The sequence below is a fragment of the Balaenoptera acutorostrata genome, chromosome 3 (assembly GCF_949987535.1).
Source record: "Balaenoptera acutorostrata chromosome 3, mBalAcu1.1, whole genome shotgun sequence".
NCBI lineage: Eukaryota > Metazoa > Chordata > Mammalia > Artiodactyla > Balaenopteridae > Balaenoptera > Balaenoptera acutorostrata.
The window spans coordinates 132921619-132937632 of NC_080066.1; the positions used below are offsets into that span (position 1 = coordinate 132921619).

The window sequence follows — 16014 nt, forward strand, 5'->3', positions numbered from 1 at the left end:
CATACAGGCAGTAGGAAGACAAGCAAGGATCTGAAGCCCAGAAGTCTGCTCTCTGGAATCTATGTGCTTTATGCCAAGTTTCAGCCTAGATTGAGTACTTCAACTGGCCATCAGCCACAAGCATCTCAGCAATAAAAACAATCCAAAGACACGTAAACTTTTGGCAGTGGACTAAAGAAGCGGTATGCATAACAGGTGAATAATAAAACAGAGCAACCCAATGAATCTTGACATCACAACACATCATGCCCTGTGCCAATAAAAGCTGGAAAATCACATATTAAAACACACTGTCTTTAACTGGGCTAGATTTTCTTATTTCAAATAACATCCTTATTATAAAATATACTCACAAATGTTTCCAGTGATGCATTTGTTATTATTTGAACTATTTCTTGAGCATGGACGTTAGCTAATGAAATGCTCTCGATTTTGCCTTCTTTGTGTCTGGCAAGCAGCAGGGCTGGAAGAGTTACAGCATATTTATTTGACCTATGGAGAAATGTAGTATTAAAATTTCCAACCAAAATATAGCAAATCATCAAAAATATGAACAGTTAGGCCAAGAAGTCACAATGGAGGCAGCAAATGGGAAGCCCTACTAAGGAAAAAAGAACTCGATTTCCAGACAAACTTATCTTCTATGTGAGGCTATCTGAGCAAGTTCAAGAACCTTGATAATCTAGATTAGAAGAAAGCAACAGATAGTAATCTAGCCAGATCTGTTTTTCTAGACAACTTATTCATCAAGAAAATGTCCAAATAGGATTAGGAACACACTGAATGGTTCTCCACTTTTTGGGCTGCTCACCAAACTGCTGAGCCAAGGAGACAGGCATTTATGAGAATGGGCCTGTTATTTGCCAGGCACTATACCAGGTGCTTCTAGTTAAGTCTTTATTTAACCGTCAGAACAGCCCTATAACCCTCTGTTTACTGATGATGAAAGAGCGGTAAACAGCAGAGACAGAATTCACACTGAGGTATTCCAGATACAGAGTTTGTGCTCTCTCCACTGAAACAGAGCCCAAATCTGCTCCCTCCTACCACTACTTTTGCTAACTAAACTTCAAAGAAAATCACTAAATAGGAAAAAAATGCCTTGTGTGAAATTACCAGTGATGTAGTCACATTTATATCATGTAAAAACTTAATTCATGCTAAAACAAAAGTATAGACATTATAATATTATAAGCATTAGTAGAAAGCCCAGTCTTCAGATTACCTGTTGGTAATATAACCAGTTGGTTATAAACGAAACATACTCTGAAAACTACTGGTCTAGAAGAGAGTGGGTGACTGTCCATGTGTCAGGTGAACAGGTCTCATATTCCCTAAAGATCTGGAGTTCTGTATTCACTTTTAAAAAATCACTGATTTCATGGCGCTCGATCATCAAAAGCATGTGTCACCAGTATTTAGGATGAAAGATTTAAGCTCAGAAATGACAATGAGGAATAATATAGTCAGAGGGTAATAAACACAAACTGGGGCTTATTAACTCCACGTGCATCTGAAGATGAGTCATAAGTGTAGAACGTAATATGTATTCATAATTTCCAAATTTTCAGTTCAGTCCTTCATTCCACAGCAACTGAAATATTTGATAGTTCACAGGAACCCCGAATTCTACAAATAAAGCAACTTAAGTGGCTAAAAAAAGCACTGCTTAAGTGTATGTCTGCAATAACAAAATTAAGTAGAACTATCAGTTCGTCACCTAAAACTCTGCGAGAAATACAGAAAAACTGATTTTTATGTAGACCTTGGTGGCAAATCAAAACCCAGACACTCAAGAAATAAAATTCCTCAAAAAACTATGACAGGGGCTTCCCTGGTGGCGCAGTGGTTGAGAATCTGCCTGCCAATGCAGGGGACACGGGTTCGAGCCCTGGTCTGGGAAGATCCCACATGCCACGGAGCAACTGGGCCCGTGAGCCACAACTACTGAGCCTGCGCGTCTGGAGCCTGTGCTCCGCAACAAGAGAGGCCGAGATAGTGAAGAGGCCCGCGCACCGCGATGAAGAGTGGCCCCCGCTTGCCGCAACTAGAGGAAGCCCTCGCACAGAAACGAAGACCCAACACAGCCAAAAATAAAAATATAATAAATAAATAAATAAAAGATTACTATTAAAAAAAAAAAGTGAAGTTTAAAAAAAAAAAAAAAAAAAAAAAACTATGACAACTGAAAATTTATCGCAGGTAATAGAATCCAAAGAGGAAAACTTTTAGAGGAAGATGAAGTAGTATGAATCCAATGTTGCCCCATGAGGGCCTCTAGCCTAAAGAAGAATTTTGAATATCTAAAAATTCTAAATAGCCAAGTAGTACTTCCCAGATCTGCCCAGAAGGAAATTAAAAATTTAGTTATGTTGCTGCCCTATTTTCCTTCATCAACTGTGTAAAGACAAACAATATATTATTTTGCAAACTTTTTCCTCCCTAAAGTTAGAAGACCAACAGACTTACAGTGTCAAAACATCTTCTTCAGAATAAATTCCTGTGATAACATATCCTTTTAGGTAGTTTCCTGCTTCCATGAACTCTTCTTTTGCTATAAATACACAAACAAGTTAAAAATCTGAAACCTTTCAAGTTATGTATGCTATTCAACTGACGAACATGTTTACAGATGATAGTGCTTAATTATTCATTAATTATAAAGATGTTTAAGTTCAGACCTTACATACCTTATTGGTTCTAAAATATATCTGTGTTCTTTTTATAACATTTGATTGCTACAGAAATGTACATTGATGTAATACAATTCTGGTTCTGTAAATAAATGTACTCCAAATGTACAGTTGACCCTTGAACAACATGAGTTTGACCTGCATGGGCCCACTTTATACATGAATTTTTTTCAATAAATATAGTACCTGTATTTTCATGTAACAGACCTTTGAACTAAGTGTGGGGAAAAGTATGTGTTCAACTGTGTTCAAGAGATCAGAATATGCGGAATCAAAAGAAGTAGAGTTTGAGTCCTAATTCTATCCAAACTGAGCTTCCTGCCCTTGGGTGGGTCATTTATCAATTCCTTTATTTTTGAGGCAGAGACAGCAGTCTGGGGATTTTCAACTGTGCAGGGGGTCAGCACCCCTAACCCCCTCGTTTTCAAGGGTCAACTGTAATTTATAAGATTTATAGGATTCTAATCATACAGATTTAGTAAATAAATATTGGTTGCTTTTTAATCTACTCCTAAGGCAAGGTAAATGGAGACAGCTGTCCTATATGTAGCCTGGAAAGAAAAGCAGGTAAGTGAAATGATACACACATTATAACCACAAAATCTAAAAGTGCTCATATGCATAGAAAAAATAGAAGACTGGAAATTCTAGTCCTCTAACAGTGTCTGTCTTAGGGTTCTATAATTATGAGGGATTTGTTATCTTCTTCTTTTATTTTCTGTAATGTGTTTTTGTTACTTTTAAACTTTGATTAATTTGTGTATCAGTCTTTTCCCATTTGTTATGATATACATATTCAAAATAAGAACTATTATCTCTGTAGGTTTCTGAATACATTTTCATAAATAATAGCATATTCTGGACCTTATAACCAAGAAGCAAGTCTGAATTAAACAGTTGTAGACTAATGAGAAAAGAGCAAAGGTAGACTGATATAAATGATGTATTCTTGACAATTGAAGGCCAGATGATAGCTCAGCTCGCTGCACAAAAGGTTCATAGCAGTTGAAATAGAAAAACTATGATGGAAGAATTGAATCATAAAGCACCTAGAGGTCTGGGTATGCTGAACCCAAAAGATCTGTACCTTAGTAGTCAGCACTATATTCGTGATGTGAGCGTCAACACTGTTAACACTGGGTAACCACAAGATTGTTTTCTTTAAAAATGATGCATACTTTCCACAAGACTGAGAAACACTGTAGGAAAGCCAGCTTACTAGAGTGGCATAATCCACCAGCAGGCAGCACTGAGAGCTCATTTCTAATCATAAATTTCATGAGAAATGAGTAACCCATGAAAATATTTTCTTTAGCCTGTGCTATACCAAAGTAGAAAAGATTCATAAGAAAACTAGGCAACTAGAAAGAACTGAGTGCTGTACTTTCATTTCTAAGAGAAATTTCTCTAAATTCTGATAAATAATTGATGATTGTTATCTAAAGCAATGACATAATGGAATCTGTTTTAGCTTCTTCTTTTTTGATAAGAAAATTACACTAATATTCCCATATAATTTCCTCATGAAGAAGACTCTAAACTCATGAATATGTTTCTTGCAAGGCTCTGCATGAAACCACTTGTACATAAAGTCTAAGTTCCTTGGGGAATGGGAGCATTTAAGACTGTAGACCTCAGTTGCATATCCATTCCCACTAAATCAAAGTGTAAATTCTCCTTTGAATATCTGAAACCAGGCACATTCTCCTCCTTGGTGAACACTGCATATATGTCAGAATATATGGCAACCCAAATATGAGGAAATACTCAGTCATCTAAATAAGAAGTTTTTTAAACCACTATAAATATACTTGAGGTTTAATATTAACGGTGACTTACAATATTTAGTTGTTTTAACTTTAAACATATTTTAATTGCATAAAATAAATACTTTAGGAGCTTCAAGATGGCGAAGAGTAAGACGTGGAGATCACCTTCCTCCCCACAAATACATCAGAAATACATCTACACGTGGAACAGCTCCTATAGAACACCTACTGAATGCAAGCAGAAGACCCCAGACCTCCCAAAAGGCAAGAAACTCCCCGCGTACCTGGGTAGGGCAAAAGAAAAAAGGAAAAACAGAGACGAAAGAATAGGGGCGGGACCCACACCAGTGGGAGGGAGCCGTGAAGGAGGAAAGGTTTCCATGCACTAGGAAGCCCCTTCGCGGGCAGAGACTGCGGGTGGCAGAGGGGGGAAGCTTCGGAGCCGCGGAGGAGAGCGCAGCCACAGGGGTGCGGAGGGCAAAGCGGAGAGATTCCCGCACAGAGGATCGGTGCCGAGCAGCACTCACCTGCCCGAGAGGCTTGTCTGCTCAGCCACCGGGGCGGGCGGGGCTGGGAGCTGAGGTTGGATCACAGGGAGAGGACTGGGGTTGGCGGCGTGAACACAGCCTGAAGGGGTTAGCACACCACAGCTAGCCAGGAGGGAGTCCGGGAAAAGGTCTGCAGCTGCCGAAGAGGCAAGAGACTTTTTCTTGCCTCTTTGTTTCATGGTCCACGAGGTGAGGGGATTAAGAGTGCCACTTAAAAGAGCTCCAGACACAGGCGGGAGCCGCGGCTATCAGCGCGGACCCCAGAGACGGGCATGAGACGCTAAGGCTGCTGCTGCAGCCACCAAGAAGCCTGTGTGCGAGCACAGGTCACTATCCACACCGCCCCTCCCGGGAGCCTGTGCAGCCCGCCACTGCCAGGGTCCCATGATCCAGGGACAACTTCCCCAGGAGAACGCACGGCATGCCTCAGGCTGCTGCAACGTCACGCTGGACTCTGCTGCCACAGGCTCGCCCCGCATCCGTACCCCTCCCTACACCCGGCCTGAGTGAGCCAGAGCCCCCTAATCTGCTGCTCCTTTAACCCCGTCCTGTCTGAGCAAAGAACAGACGCCCTCAGGCGACCTACACACAGAGGTGGGGACAAATCCAAAGCTGAACCCCAGGAGCTGTGCGAACAAAGAAGAGAAAGGGGAATCTCTCCCAGCAGCCTCAGGAGCAGCGGATTAAATCTCCACAATCAACTTGATGTACCCTGCATCTGTGGAATACCTGAATAGACAACAAAGCACCCCAAATTGAGGAGGTGGATTTGGGAGCAACGATATATATATATATATTTTTCCCTTTTTCTCTTTTTCGGGTGGATGACAGGGTCTTGGTGCTCCAAACGGACGTCAGGCCTGTGCCTCTGAGGTGGGGAAGCCGAGTTGAGGACACTGGTCCACCAGAGACCTCCCAGCTCCACATAATATCAAACAGCGAAAATCTCCCAGAGATCTCCATCTCAACGCCAAGACCCAGCTCCACTCAACGACCAGCAAGCTCCAGTGCTGAACACCCTATGCCAAACAACTAGCAAGACAGAAACACAACCCCACCCACTAGCAGAGAGGCTGCCTAAAATCAGAATAAGGTCACAGACACCCCAAAACACACCACCAGACGCGGACCTGCCCACCAGAAAGACAAGATCCAGCCTCATCCACCAGAACAAAGGCACTAGTCCCCTCCACCAGGAAGCCTACACAACCCACTGAACCAACCTTAGTCACTGGGGGCAGACACCAAAAACAACAGGATCTACGAAGCTGCAGACTGCAAAAAGGAGACCGCAAACACAGTAAGTTAAGCGAAATGAGAAGACAGAGAAACACACAGCAGATGAAGGAGCAAGGTAAAAACCCACCAGACCAATCAAATGAAGAGGAAATAGGCACTCTACCTGAAAAAGAATGCAGAATAATGATAGTAAAGATGATCCAAAATCTTGGAAACAGAATGGAGAAAATACAAGAAATGTTTAACAAGGACCTAGAAGAACTAAAGAGCAAACAAACAATGATGAACAACACAATAAATGAAATTAAAAATTCTCTAGACAGAATCAATAGCAGAATAACTGAGGCAGAAGAACGGATAAGTGACCTGGAAGATAAAATAGTGGAAATAACTACTGCAGAGCACAATAAAGAATGAAAAGAATTGAGGACAGTCTCAGAGACTTCTGGGACAACATTAAATGCACCAACATTCGAATTATAGGGGTGCCAGAAGGAGAAGAGAAAAAGAAAGGAACTGAGAAAATATTTGAAGAGATTATAGTTGAAAACTTCCCTAATATGGGAAAGGAAATAGTTAATCAAGTCTAGGAAGTGCAGAGGGTCCCATACAAGATAAATCCAAGGAGAAACACGCCAAGACACATATCAATCAAATTATCAAAAACTAAATACAAAGAAAAAAATTAAAAGCAGCAAGGGAAAAACAACAACTAATATACAAGGGAATCCCCACAAGGTTAATAGCTGATCCTTCAGCAGAAACTCTGCAAGCCAGAAGAGACTGGCAGGACATATTCAAAGTGAAGAAAGGGAAAAACCTACAACCAAGATTACTCTACCCAGCAAGGAGCTCATTCACATTCGATGGAGAAATTAAAACCTTTACAGACAAGCAAAAGCTAAGAGAATTCAGCACCTCCAAACCAGCTTTACAACAAATGCTAAAGGAACTTCTCTAGGCAGGAAACACAAGAGAAGGAAAAGACCTACAATAACAAACCCAAAACAATGAAGAAAATGGTAATAGGAACATACATATCAATAATTACCTTAAATGTAAATGGATTAAATGCTCCAACCAAAAGACATAGACTGGCTGAATGGATACAAAAACAAGACCCATATATATGCTGTCTACAAGAGACCCACTTCAGACCTAGGGACACATACAGACTGAAACTGAGGGGATGGAAAAAGATATTCCATGAAAATGGAAATCAAAGAAAGCTGGAGTAGCAATTCTCATATCAGACAAAATAGACTTTAAAACAAAGACTATTACAAGAAACAAGGAAAGACACTACATAATGATCAAGGGATCAATCAAAGAAGAAGATATAACAATTGTAAATATTTATGCACCCAACATAGGAGCACCTCAATACATAAGGCAAATGCTAACAGCCGTAAAAGGGGAAAGCGACATTAACACAATCATCGTAGGGGACTTTAACACTCCATTTTCACCAATGGACAGATCATCCATAATGAAAATAAATAAGGAAACACAAGCTTTAAATGATACATTAAACAAGATGGACTTAATTGATATTTATAGGACATTCCAACCAAAAACAGCATAATACACTTTCTTCTCAAGTGCTCATGGAACATTCTCCAGGATAGATCATATTGTGGGTCACAGATGAAGCCTTGGTAAATTTAAGAAAATTGAAATCATATCAAGTATCTTTTCTGACCACAACGCTATGAGACTAGATATCAATTACAGGAAAAAATCTGTAAAAAATACAAACACATGGAGGCTAAAGAATACACTACTAAATAACCAAGAGATCACTGAAAAAATCAAAGAGGTAATCAAAAAAATACCTAGAAACAAATGACAATGAAAACACGATGACCCAAAACCTATGGGATGCAGCAAAATCAGTTCTAAGAGGGAAGTTTATAGCTATACAAGCCTACCTCAAGAAACAAGAAAAATCTCAAATAAACACTCTAACCTTACCCCTAAAGGAACTAGAGAAAGAAGAACAAACAAAACCCAAAGTTAGCAGAAGGAAAGAAATCATAAAAATTAGAGCAGAGGGACTTCCCTGGTGGTGCAGTGGTTAAGAATCCGCCTGCCAATGCAGGCGACACGGGTTCGAGCCCTGGCCCGGGAAGATCCCACATGCCGCGGAGCAACTAAGCCTGTGAGCCACAACTACTGAGCCCGCGTGCTGCAACTAATGAAGCCCACGCACCTAGAACCCGTGCTCGGCAACAAGAGAAGCCACCGCAATGAGAAGCCCGTGCACCGCATCGAAGCGTAGCCCCCACCTGCCGCAACTAGAGAAAGCCCGTGCGCAGCAACGAAGATGCAAAGCAGCCAAAAATAAATAAATATAAATAAATTTATAAGATAAAAATACAAATAAATAAATAAAATTAAAAAAAAAAAAAAAAAAAAAATTAGAGCAGAAATAAATGAAACAAAAACAAAGAAAACAATAGCAAAGATCAATAAAATTAAAAGCTGGTTCTTTGAGAAGATAAACAAAATTGATAAACCATTAGCCAGACTCATCAAGAAAAAGAGGGAAGACTCAAATCAATACAATTAGAAATGAAAAAGGAGAAGTAACAACTGACACTGCAGAAATACAAAGAATCATGAGAGATTAGTACAAGCAACTATATGCCAATAAAACAGACAACCTGGAAGAAATGGACAAATATTTAGAAAAGCACAACCTTCCGAGAATGAACCAGTAAGAAACAGAAAATATAAACAGACCAATCACAAGCACTGAACTTGAAACTGTGATTAAAAATCTTCCAACAAACAAAAGCCCAGGACCAGATGGCTTCACAGCCGAATTCTATCAAACATTTAGAGAAGAGCTAACACCTATCCTTCTCAAACTCTTCCAAAATATAGCAGAAGGAGGAACACTCCCAAACTCATTCTACAAGGCCGCCATCACCCTGATACCAAAACCAGACAAGGATGTCACAACAAAAGAAAACTACAGGCCAATATCACTGATGAACATAGATGCAAAAATCCTCAGCAAAATACTAGGAAACAGAATCCAGCAGCACATTAAAAGGATCATACACCATGATCATGTGGGGTTTATCCCAGGAATGAAAGGATTCTTCAATATACGCAAATCAATCAATGTGATACACCATATTAACAAATTGAAGAATAAAAACCATATGATCATCTCAATAGATGCAGAAAAAGCTTTCAACAAAATTCAACACCCATTTATAATAAAAACCCTCCAGAAAGTAGGCATAGAGGGAACTTACCTCAACATAATAAAGGCCATATATGACAAACCCACAGCCAACATCATCCTCAATGGTGAAAAACTGAAAGCATTTCCTCTAAGATCAGGAACAACACAAGGTTGCCCACTCTCACCACTATTATTCAACATTGTTTTGGAAGTTTTAGCCACAGCAATTCGAGAAGAAAACGAAATAAAAGGAATCCAAATCAGAAAAGAAGAAGTAACACTGTCACTGTTTGCAGATGACATGATACCACACATAGAGAATCCTGAAGATGCTACCAGAAAACGACTAGAGCTAATCAACGAATTTGCTAAAGTAGCAGGATACAAAATTAATGCACAGAAATCTCTTGCATTCCTATACACTAATGATGAAAAATCTGAAAGTGAAATTAAGGAAACACTCCCATTTACCATTGCAACAGAAAGAATAAAATACCTAGGAATAAACCTACCTAAGGAGACAAAAGACCTGTAGGCAGAAAACTATAAGACACTATGAAAGACATTAAAGATGATACAAACAGATGGAGAGATATACCATGTTCTTGGATTGGAAGAATGAACATTGTGAAAATGACTATACTACCCAAAGCAATCTACAGATTCAATGCAATCCCTATCAAACTACCACTGGCATTTTTCACAGAACTAGAACAAAAAATTTCACAATTTGTATGGAAACACAAAAGACCCCGAATAGCCAAAGCGATACTGAGAAAGAAAACAGAGATGGAGGAATCAGGCTCCCTGACTGCAGACTATACTAGAAAGCTACAGTAATCAAGACAGTATGGTACTGGCACAAAAATAGAAAGATAGATCAATGGAACTGATAGAAAGCCCTGAGATAAACCCACACACATATGGTTACCTTATTTTTGATAAAGAAGGCAAGAATATACAATGGAGAAAAGACAGCCTCTTCAATAAGTGGTGCTGGGAAAACTGGACAGCTACATGTAAAAGAATGAAATTAGAACACTCCCTAACACCATACACAAAAATAAACTCAAAATGGATTAAAGACCTAAATGTAAGGCCAGACACTATAAAACTCTTAGAGGAAAACATAGGCAGAACACTCTATGACATAAATCACAGCAAGATCCTTTTTGACTCACCTCCTAGAGAAATGGAAATAAAAACAGAAATAAACAAATGGGACATAATGAAAATTAAAAGCTTTTGCACAGCAAAGGAAACCATAAAAAAGACGAAAAGAGAACCCTTATAATGGGAGAAAATATTTGCAAATGAAGCAACTGACAAAGGATTAATCTCCAAAATTTACAAGCAGCTCACGCAGCTCAATAACAAAAAAACAAACAACCCAATCCAAAATGGGCAGAAGACCTAAATAGACATTTCTCCAAAGAAGATATACAGATTGCCAACAAACACATGAAAGAATGCTCAACATCATTAATCATTAGAGAAATGCAAATCAAAACTACAATGAGATATCATCTCACACTGGTCAGAATGGCCATCATCAAAAAATCTAGAAACAATAAATGCTGGAGAAGGTGTGGAGAAAAGGGAACCCTCTTGCACTGTTGGTGGGAATGTAAATTGATACAGCCACTATGGAGAACAGTATGGAGGTTCCTTAAAAAACTAAAAATAGAACTACCATACAACCCAGGAATCCCACTACTGGGCATATACCCTGAGAAAACCATAATTCAAAAAGAGTCATGTACCAAAATGTTCATTGCAGCTCTATTTACAATAGCCAGGATGTGGAAGCAACCTAACTGTCCATCGACAGATGAATGGATAAAGAAGACATGGCACATATATACAATGGAGTATTACTCAGCCATAAAAAGAAACGAAATTGAGTTATTTGTAGTGAGGTGGATGGACCTAGAGTCTGTCATATAGAGTGAAGTAAGTCAGAAAAACAAATACCGTATGCTAACACATATATATGGAATCTAAAAAAAAAAAAAAAGGTCATGAAGAACCTAGGGGCAAGATGGGAATAAAGACGCAGACCTACTAGAGAATGGACTTGAGGACATGGGGAAGGGGAAGGGTAACCTGGGACCGAGTGAGAGAGTGGCATGGAGATATATACACTACCAAATGTAAAACTGATAGCTGGTGGGAAGCAGCTGCATAGCACAGGGAGATCAGCTCGGTGCTTTGTGACCACCCAGAGGGGTGGGATAGGAAGGGTGGGAGGAAGGAAGACACAAAAGGGAAGAGATACGGGGATATATGTATATGTATAGCTGATTCACTTTTTTATAAAGCAGAAACTAACACACCATTGTAAAGCAATTATACTCCAATAAAGATGTTAAAAATAAATAAATACATTAATTTAGCAATACTGTTTTTTTCCACTGTCACATTTTATTACAGTTATATTTATACACATACAGATACATCTATATTTTAGCTCTGTCAGCTAAAGAGTCGAGAGGCAAGAACACCCCCATTATTAAAATATTCCTAACCCCTAGATCTTGGTTTCTAAATTCAATGTCCCACTAAAAGGAAACTGGGCTCCTTGGAGAATTGTCTGATTCTAGGAATGGGGCTAGGAACATCATGTGACAAAAGGACATTTTCAAAAAATAATGGCGACATGTCAAAAGGTCATAGGTACCCAGGACGGAAATGAAAAAAAAAAAAAGGACATAATAGTCAGAGTGAAAGGCTCCCACTGACCAAATCTATCTAGGATAACCTGAGCAATCTAATGATAGTAACTGATTATAATCCACTGAATAAAATAAGAACTCAGCCATCCATACTGATAAACAAACAAATGAGTAGTATGCCAACTAATAAAGGCAGAAGGAATAATGGAGTTAGAAATCTCCCACTTGGCAACTGTCATAGTAATACCTCTTGCAGGCAGTGAATTTTAAAACTGCTGTGCAAAAGTAAAATGAGAAACAGGACATTTACAGAGTTTTAAACTATATCCCTACAAGATATTTATTAACTACAAAGCAAAAAGTAGTAACTTTCTAGTAGAGGGGCCTGAAAGATACACCAGTAGATAAAAGAGACATTTCACCCCTCATGGAACTCACATTATTCTTCAAACCATTAGAATCTATATGAACAACAAATTAATATCTGATACAAAATAAGTGATCAGCAAATGTTAGTAGTTAGCGTTTATGAATAAAATCCAAATGTACATAAAAATGTTAATGGATTATAAGAGCCTTTTACTGTTATATGTTTTCTCATCCAATACATGTTGAAAATCCAGCAACTATCATATGATTGTCTGCAAAAAACAAAAACAGGAAGAGGAGCTCATACCTGACTTAAAAGGCTTAGAAGCAATCAATCCAGTAAAATAATTAAAAAGCATCATATCCAGATTACATCATTCTGGCACACCAGACCACCTTTATATACTTTAACATTATGCTTTTGACTTCTGTTGAGAGATAACTACATGTAAATTTTATCATCATTTGTACAGAAGTATGATCAAGTACACTGCTCCTTATGTTGATCTCTAAATAAAATATACATGTATATATACATATGTGAAAAATTCCTCTCAGCATGTACAATCAGAGAAATAGTTTGTCTATGGGTGACTCAGCACCCTAACTTGTATTGTGCCATTTATTGTATAATGATAAGAAATGGGCAAAAATTTTATCTTTCTGTTTCTATTTGCTACCAGATTGCTCAGTGTTAAAGTTTTATGATCAACCGCAGTGTTTCTAGGTATTCTACATAATTATCCCCTACTTTTATTGCTTAACTCTTATCCTTATTTTAATGATTTTATTGTATTTGTGCTTTTTATTATCTGAAGACTAATTCTTTTTGGAAGGAGGCCCAGTGTAAATAATAAATGAGAACTTCAGGACACCAGGCACTTGAGGTAGGTAGAAAACAAAGTCAACTGTGGGTGCAAAAACATGAGAAAGGGAAAGACGGAGTAAAACACAGAGTCATTTACTTCATGATTTTTCATAGAGAGAATACAAATTAGAAGGTTATGCCATCTGGATTTTGCCCTCTAAGATGGTAAGCCACATTGCACACATTAACATTCCTTTTATTTATTTCTTTCTAGTGAGTTCTTTTGGCTTTTATTTTAAAAAATTTTGAAGACAAAGTAGAAGGGGAAAATCACTAGGCAGCAATTTGTAGAAAGCAAAATTTAATAAGTACTTAATAGTATCTACTAAATACAATTATAATGCTAGACTTTGGGGATCTTCTTCCCATACAAATATCCTTAAGATATTTCATTCAGAATTTGAAATTCATCTTAAATAAAAGAAAAATAAAAAGGAGGGAAGTTTGCTACATAAATGGAAAGAGTAAGCATGAGATTGCCAACTAAAAATTGTTACTTGCCATCTACCTCTGCAAGGATGAGGTCACTAGCCACTGCAGTCACCAACCTTCAACACACCCTGAAAGGAGTTCAGGGTGAGATCAATCATGAAGCACTCTGTGCTCTGGGAAAAACTGGCAGAACAGGCCTTCAGATAGCCAGCTATTTTCAGGAGATTTTATGGGCCCAGTTTCTTGCATCTTCTCTTATCTAGAAAAGCAGCACTAAAATCATTAACAGAGACATCTGCTCCTCGTGACTAGCAACAACCTTCTTGTGACTAGCAGCAATCTTTTGCCAAAATATGTTCTTGACTGCATGTATCCCCTTCACCACAGTTACGTATATACTGACTACCCCCTACCTCTTTGGAGCAGTTCCTCAGAGCTATCTGAGATGCTGTCTCCCAGGCTATAGTCCTCATTTTGCCTCAAATAAAGCTTAACTCACAACTCTCATGTTATGCAGTTTTTTTCAGTCGACATGATGAGGAAAACACTAAGGGTTTTGCTACCCAGGTTTTGGAGAGGCCATCCATCTCCAAAGCCAAGAGAATAACATTCCAAGTAATACCACTGGTCAGAAAAAATGCCCTGTGTACTCTTTCTTTAAAATTTACTGAAAGACACAGTCTTATGAAGGACAGAAAAAATAAATAAATAAAGAATAGGAGTTTAAGAATAGAGAAGTTGTAATATTAAAAGAACACTATAGCCAATGATACTATGTAAAAAAAAAGTAAAACTAATTGCTGTAAGCACTGTATCAAAGCTGAAAGCAAAAACATTAATTTGAAATTAAATATAAGATGAATTCATTTTCTTAGTTCAGTCACCCAAGGCAATGGAAATGAAAGCAAAAATAAACAAATGGGACTTAATCAAACTTACAAGCTTCTATACAGCAAAGGAAACCATAAACAAAACAAAAAGACAACCTACAGACTGGGAGAAAATATTTGCAAATGATATGACCGACAAGGACTTAATTTCAAAAATATATAAACAGCTCACACAACTCAATAACAAAAAAAGCAAAAAACCCAATCAAAAAATGGGCAGAACACCTAAATAGACACTTCTCCAAAGAAGACATACAGATGGCCAATAGGGACATGAAAAGATGCTCATCATCGCTAATTATTAGAGAAATGCAAATCAAAACTACAATGAGGTACCACCACACACCTGTCAGAATGGCCATCATTAAAAAGTCTAAAAATAATAAACGTTGGAGAGGGTGTTGAGAAAAGGGAACCCTCTTAGACTGTTGGTGGGAATGTAATTGGTGCAGCCATTATGGAAAACAGTATGGAGGTTGCTCAAGAAACTAAAAATAGAGTTGCAATATGATCCAGCAATCCTACTCCTGGGCATATACCCAGACATAACTATAATTCGAAAAGATACAAGCACCCCTATGTTCATAGCAGCACTATTCACAATAGCCAAGACATGGAAACAACCTAAATGTCCAATACACACACACACACACACACACACACACACACACACACAATGGAATATTATTCAGCCATAAAAAAGAATGAAAAAATGCATTTGTAGCAACATGGATGGACCTAGAGATTATCATACTAAGCAAAGTCAGTCAGAAGGTAAAAGACAAATATCATATGATATCACTTATATGTGGAATCTAAAATACAACACAAATGAACATATCTACGAAAACAGAAACAGACTCACAGACATGGAGAACAGACTTGTGGTTGCCAAGTTGGGGAGGAGTATGTGGGAGGGAAGGATTGGGAGTTTGGGATTAACAGATACAAACTATTATATATAGGATGGATAAAAAATAAGGTCCTACTGTATAGCACAGGGAACTATATTCAATATCCTGTGATAAACCATAATGGAAAAGAATATGAAAAAGAATATATATGTATTACTGAGTCACTTTGCTGTACAGCTGAAATTAACACAACACTGTAAATCAACTATACTTAAATAAAGTAATTTTTAACATCTTTATTGTAGTATAATTGCTTTACAATGTTGTATTGGTTTCTGCTGTATAACAAGGTGAATCAGCTATATGCATATGTATATCCCCATATCGCTTCACTCTTGCATCTCCCTCCCACCCTCCTTATCCCACCCCTCTAGGTGGTCATAAAGCACCGAGCTGATCTCCCTGTGCAATGCAGCTG

The 16014-nt window shown here is 38.3% G+C and overlaps 1 protein-coding gene across 7 annotated transcripts in view; it reads right to left on the minus strand.

Annotated features, from left to right (window-relative positions):
• The window catches only part of TXNDC16 (thioredoxin domain containing 16), a 117467-nt gene that overhangs the window by 14037 nt on the left and 87416 nt on the right, over positions 1-16014 (minus strand). For all 7 annotated transcript variants that reach the window (XR_009007734.1, XR_009007733.1, XM_028169238.2 and 4 more), the window contains 2 exons: positions 2470-2554; positions 354-492 (listed from right to left, as the gene is read on the minus strand). Coding sequence is in view for 5 of the 7 variants with exons in the window: in XM_028169238.2 (XP_028025039.2) it covers positions 354-492; positions 2470-2554 (224 nt within the window). In the remaining 2 variants the exon portion in view is untranslated. The remainder of the gene's footprint in view (positions 1-353; positions 493-2469; positions 2555-16014) is intronic.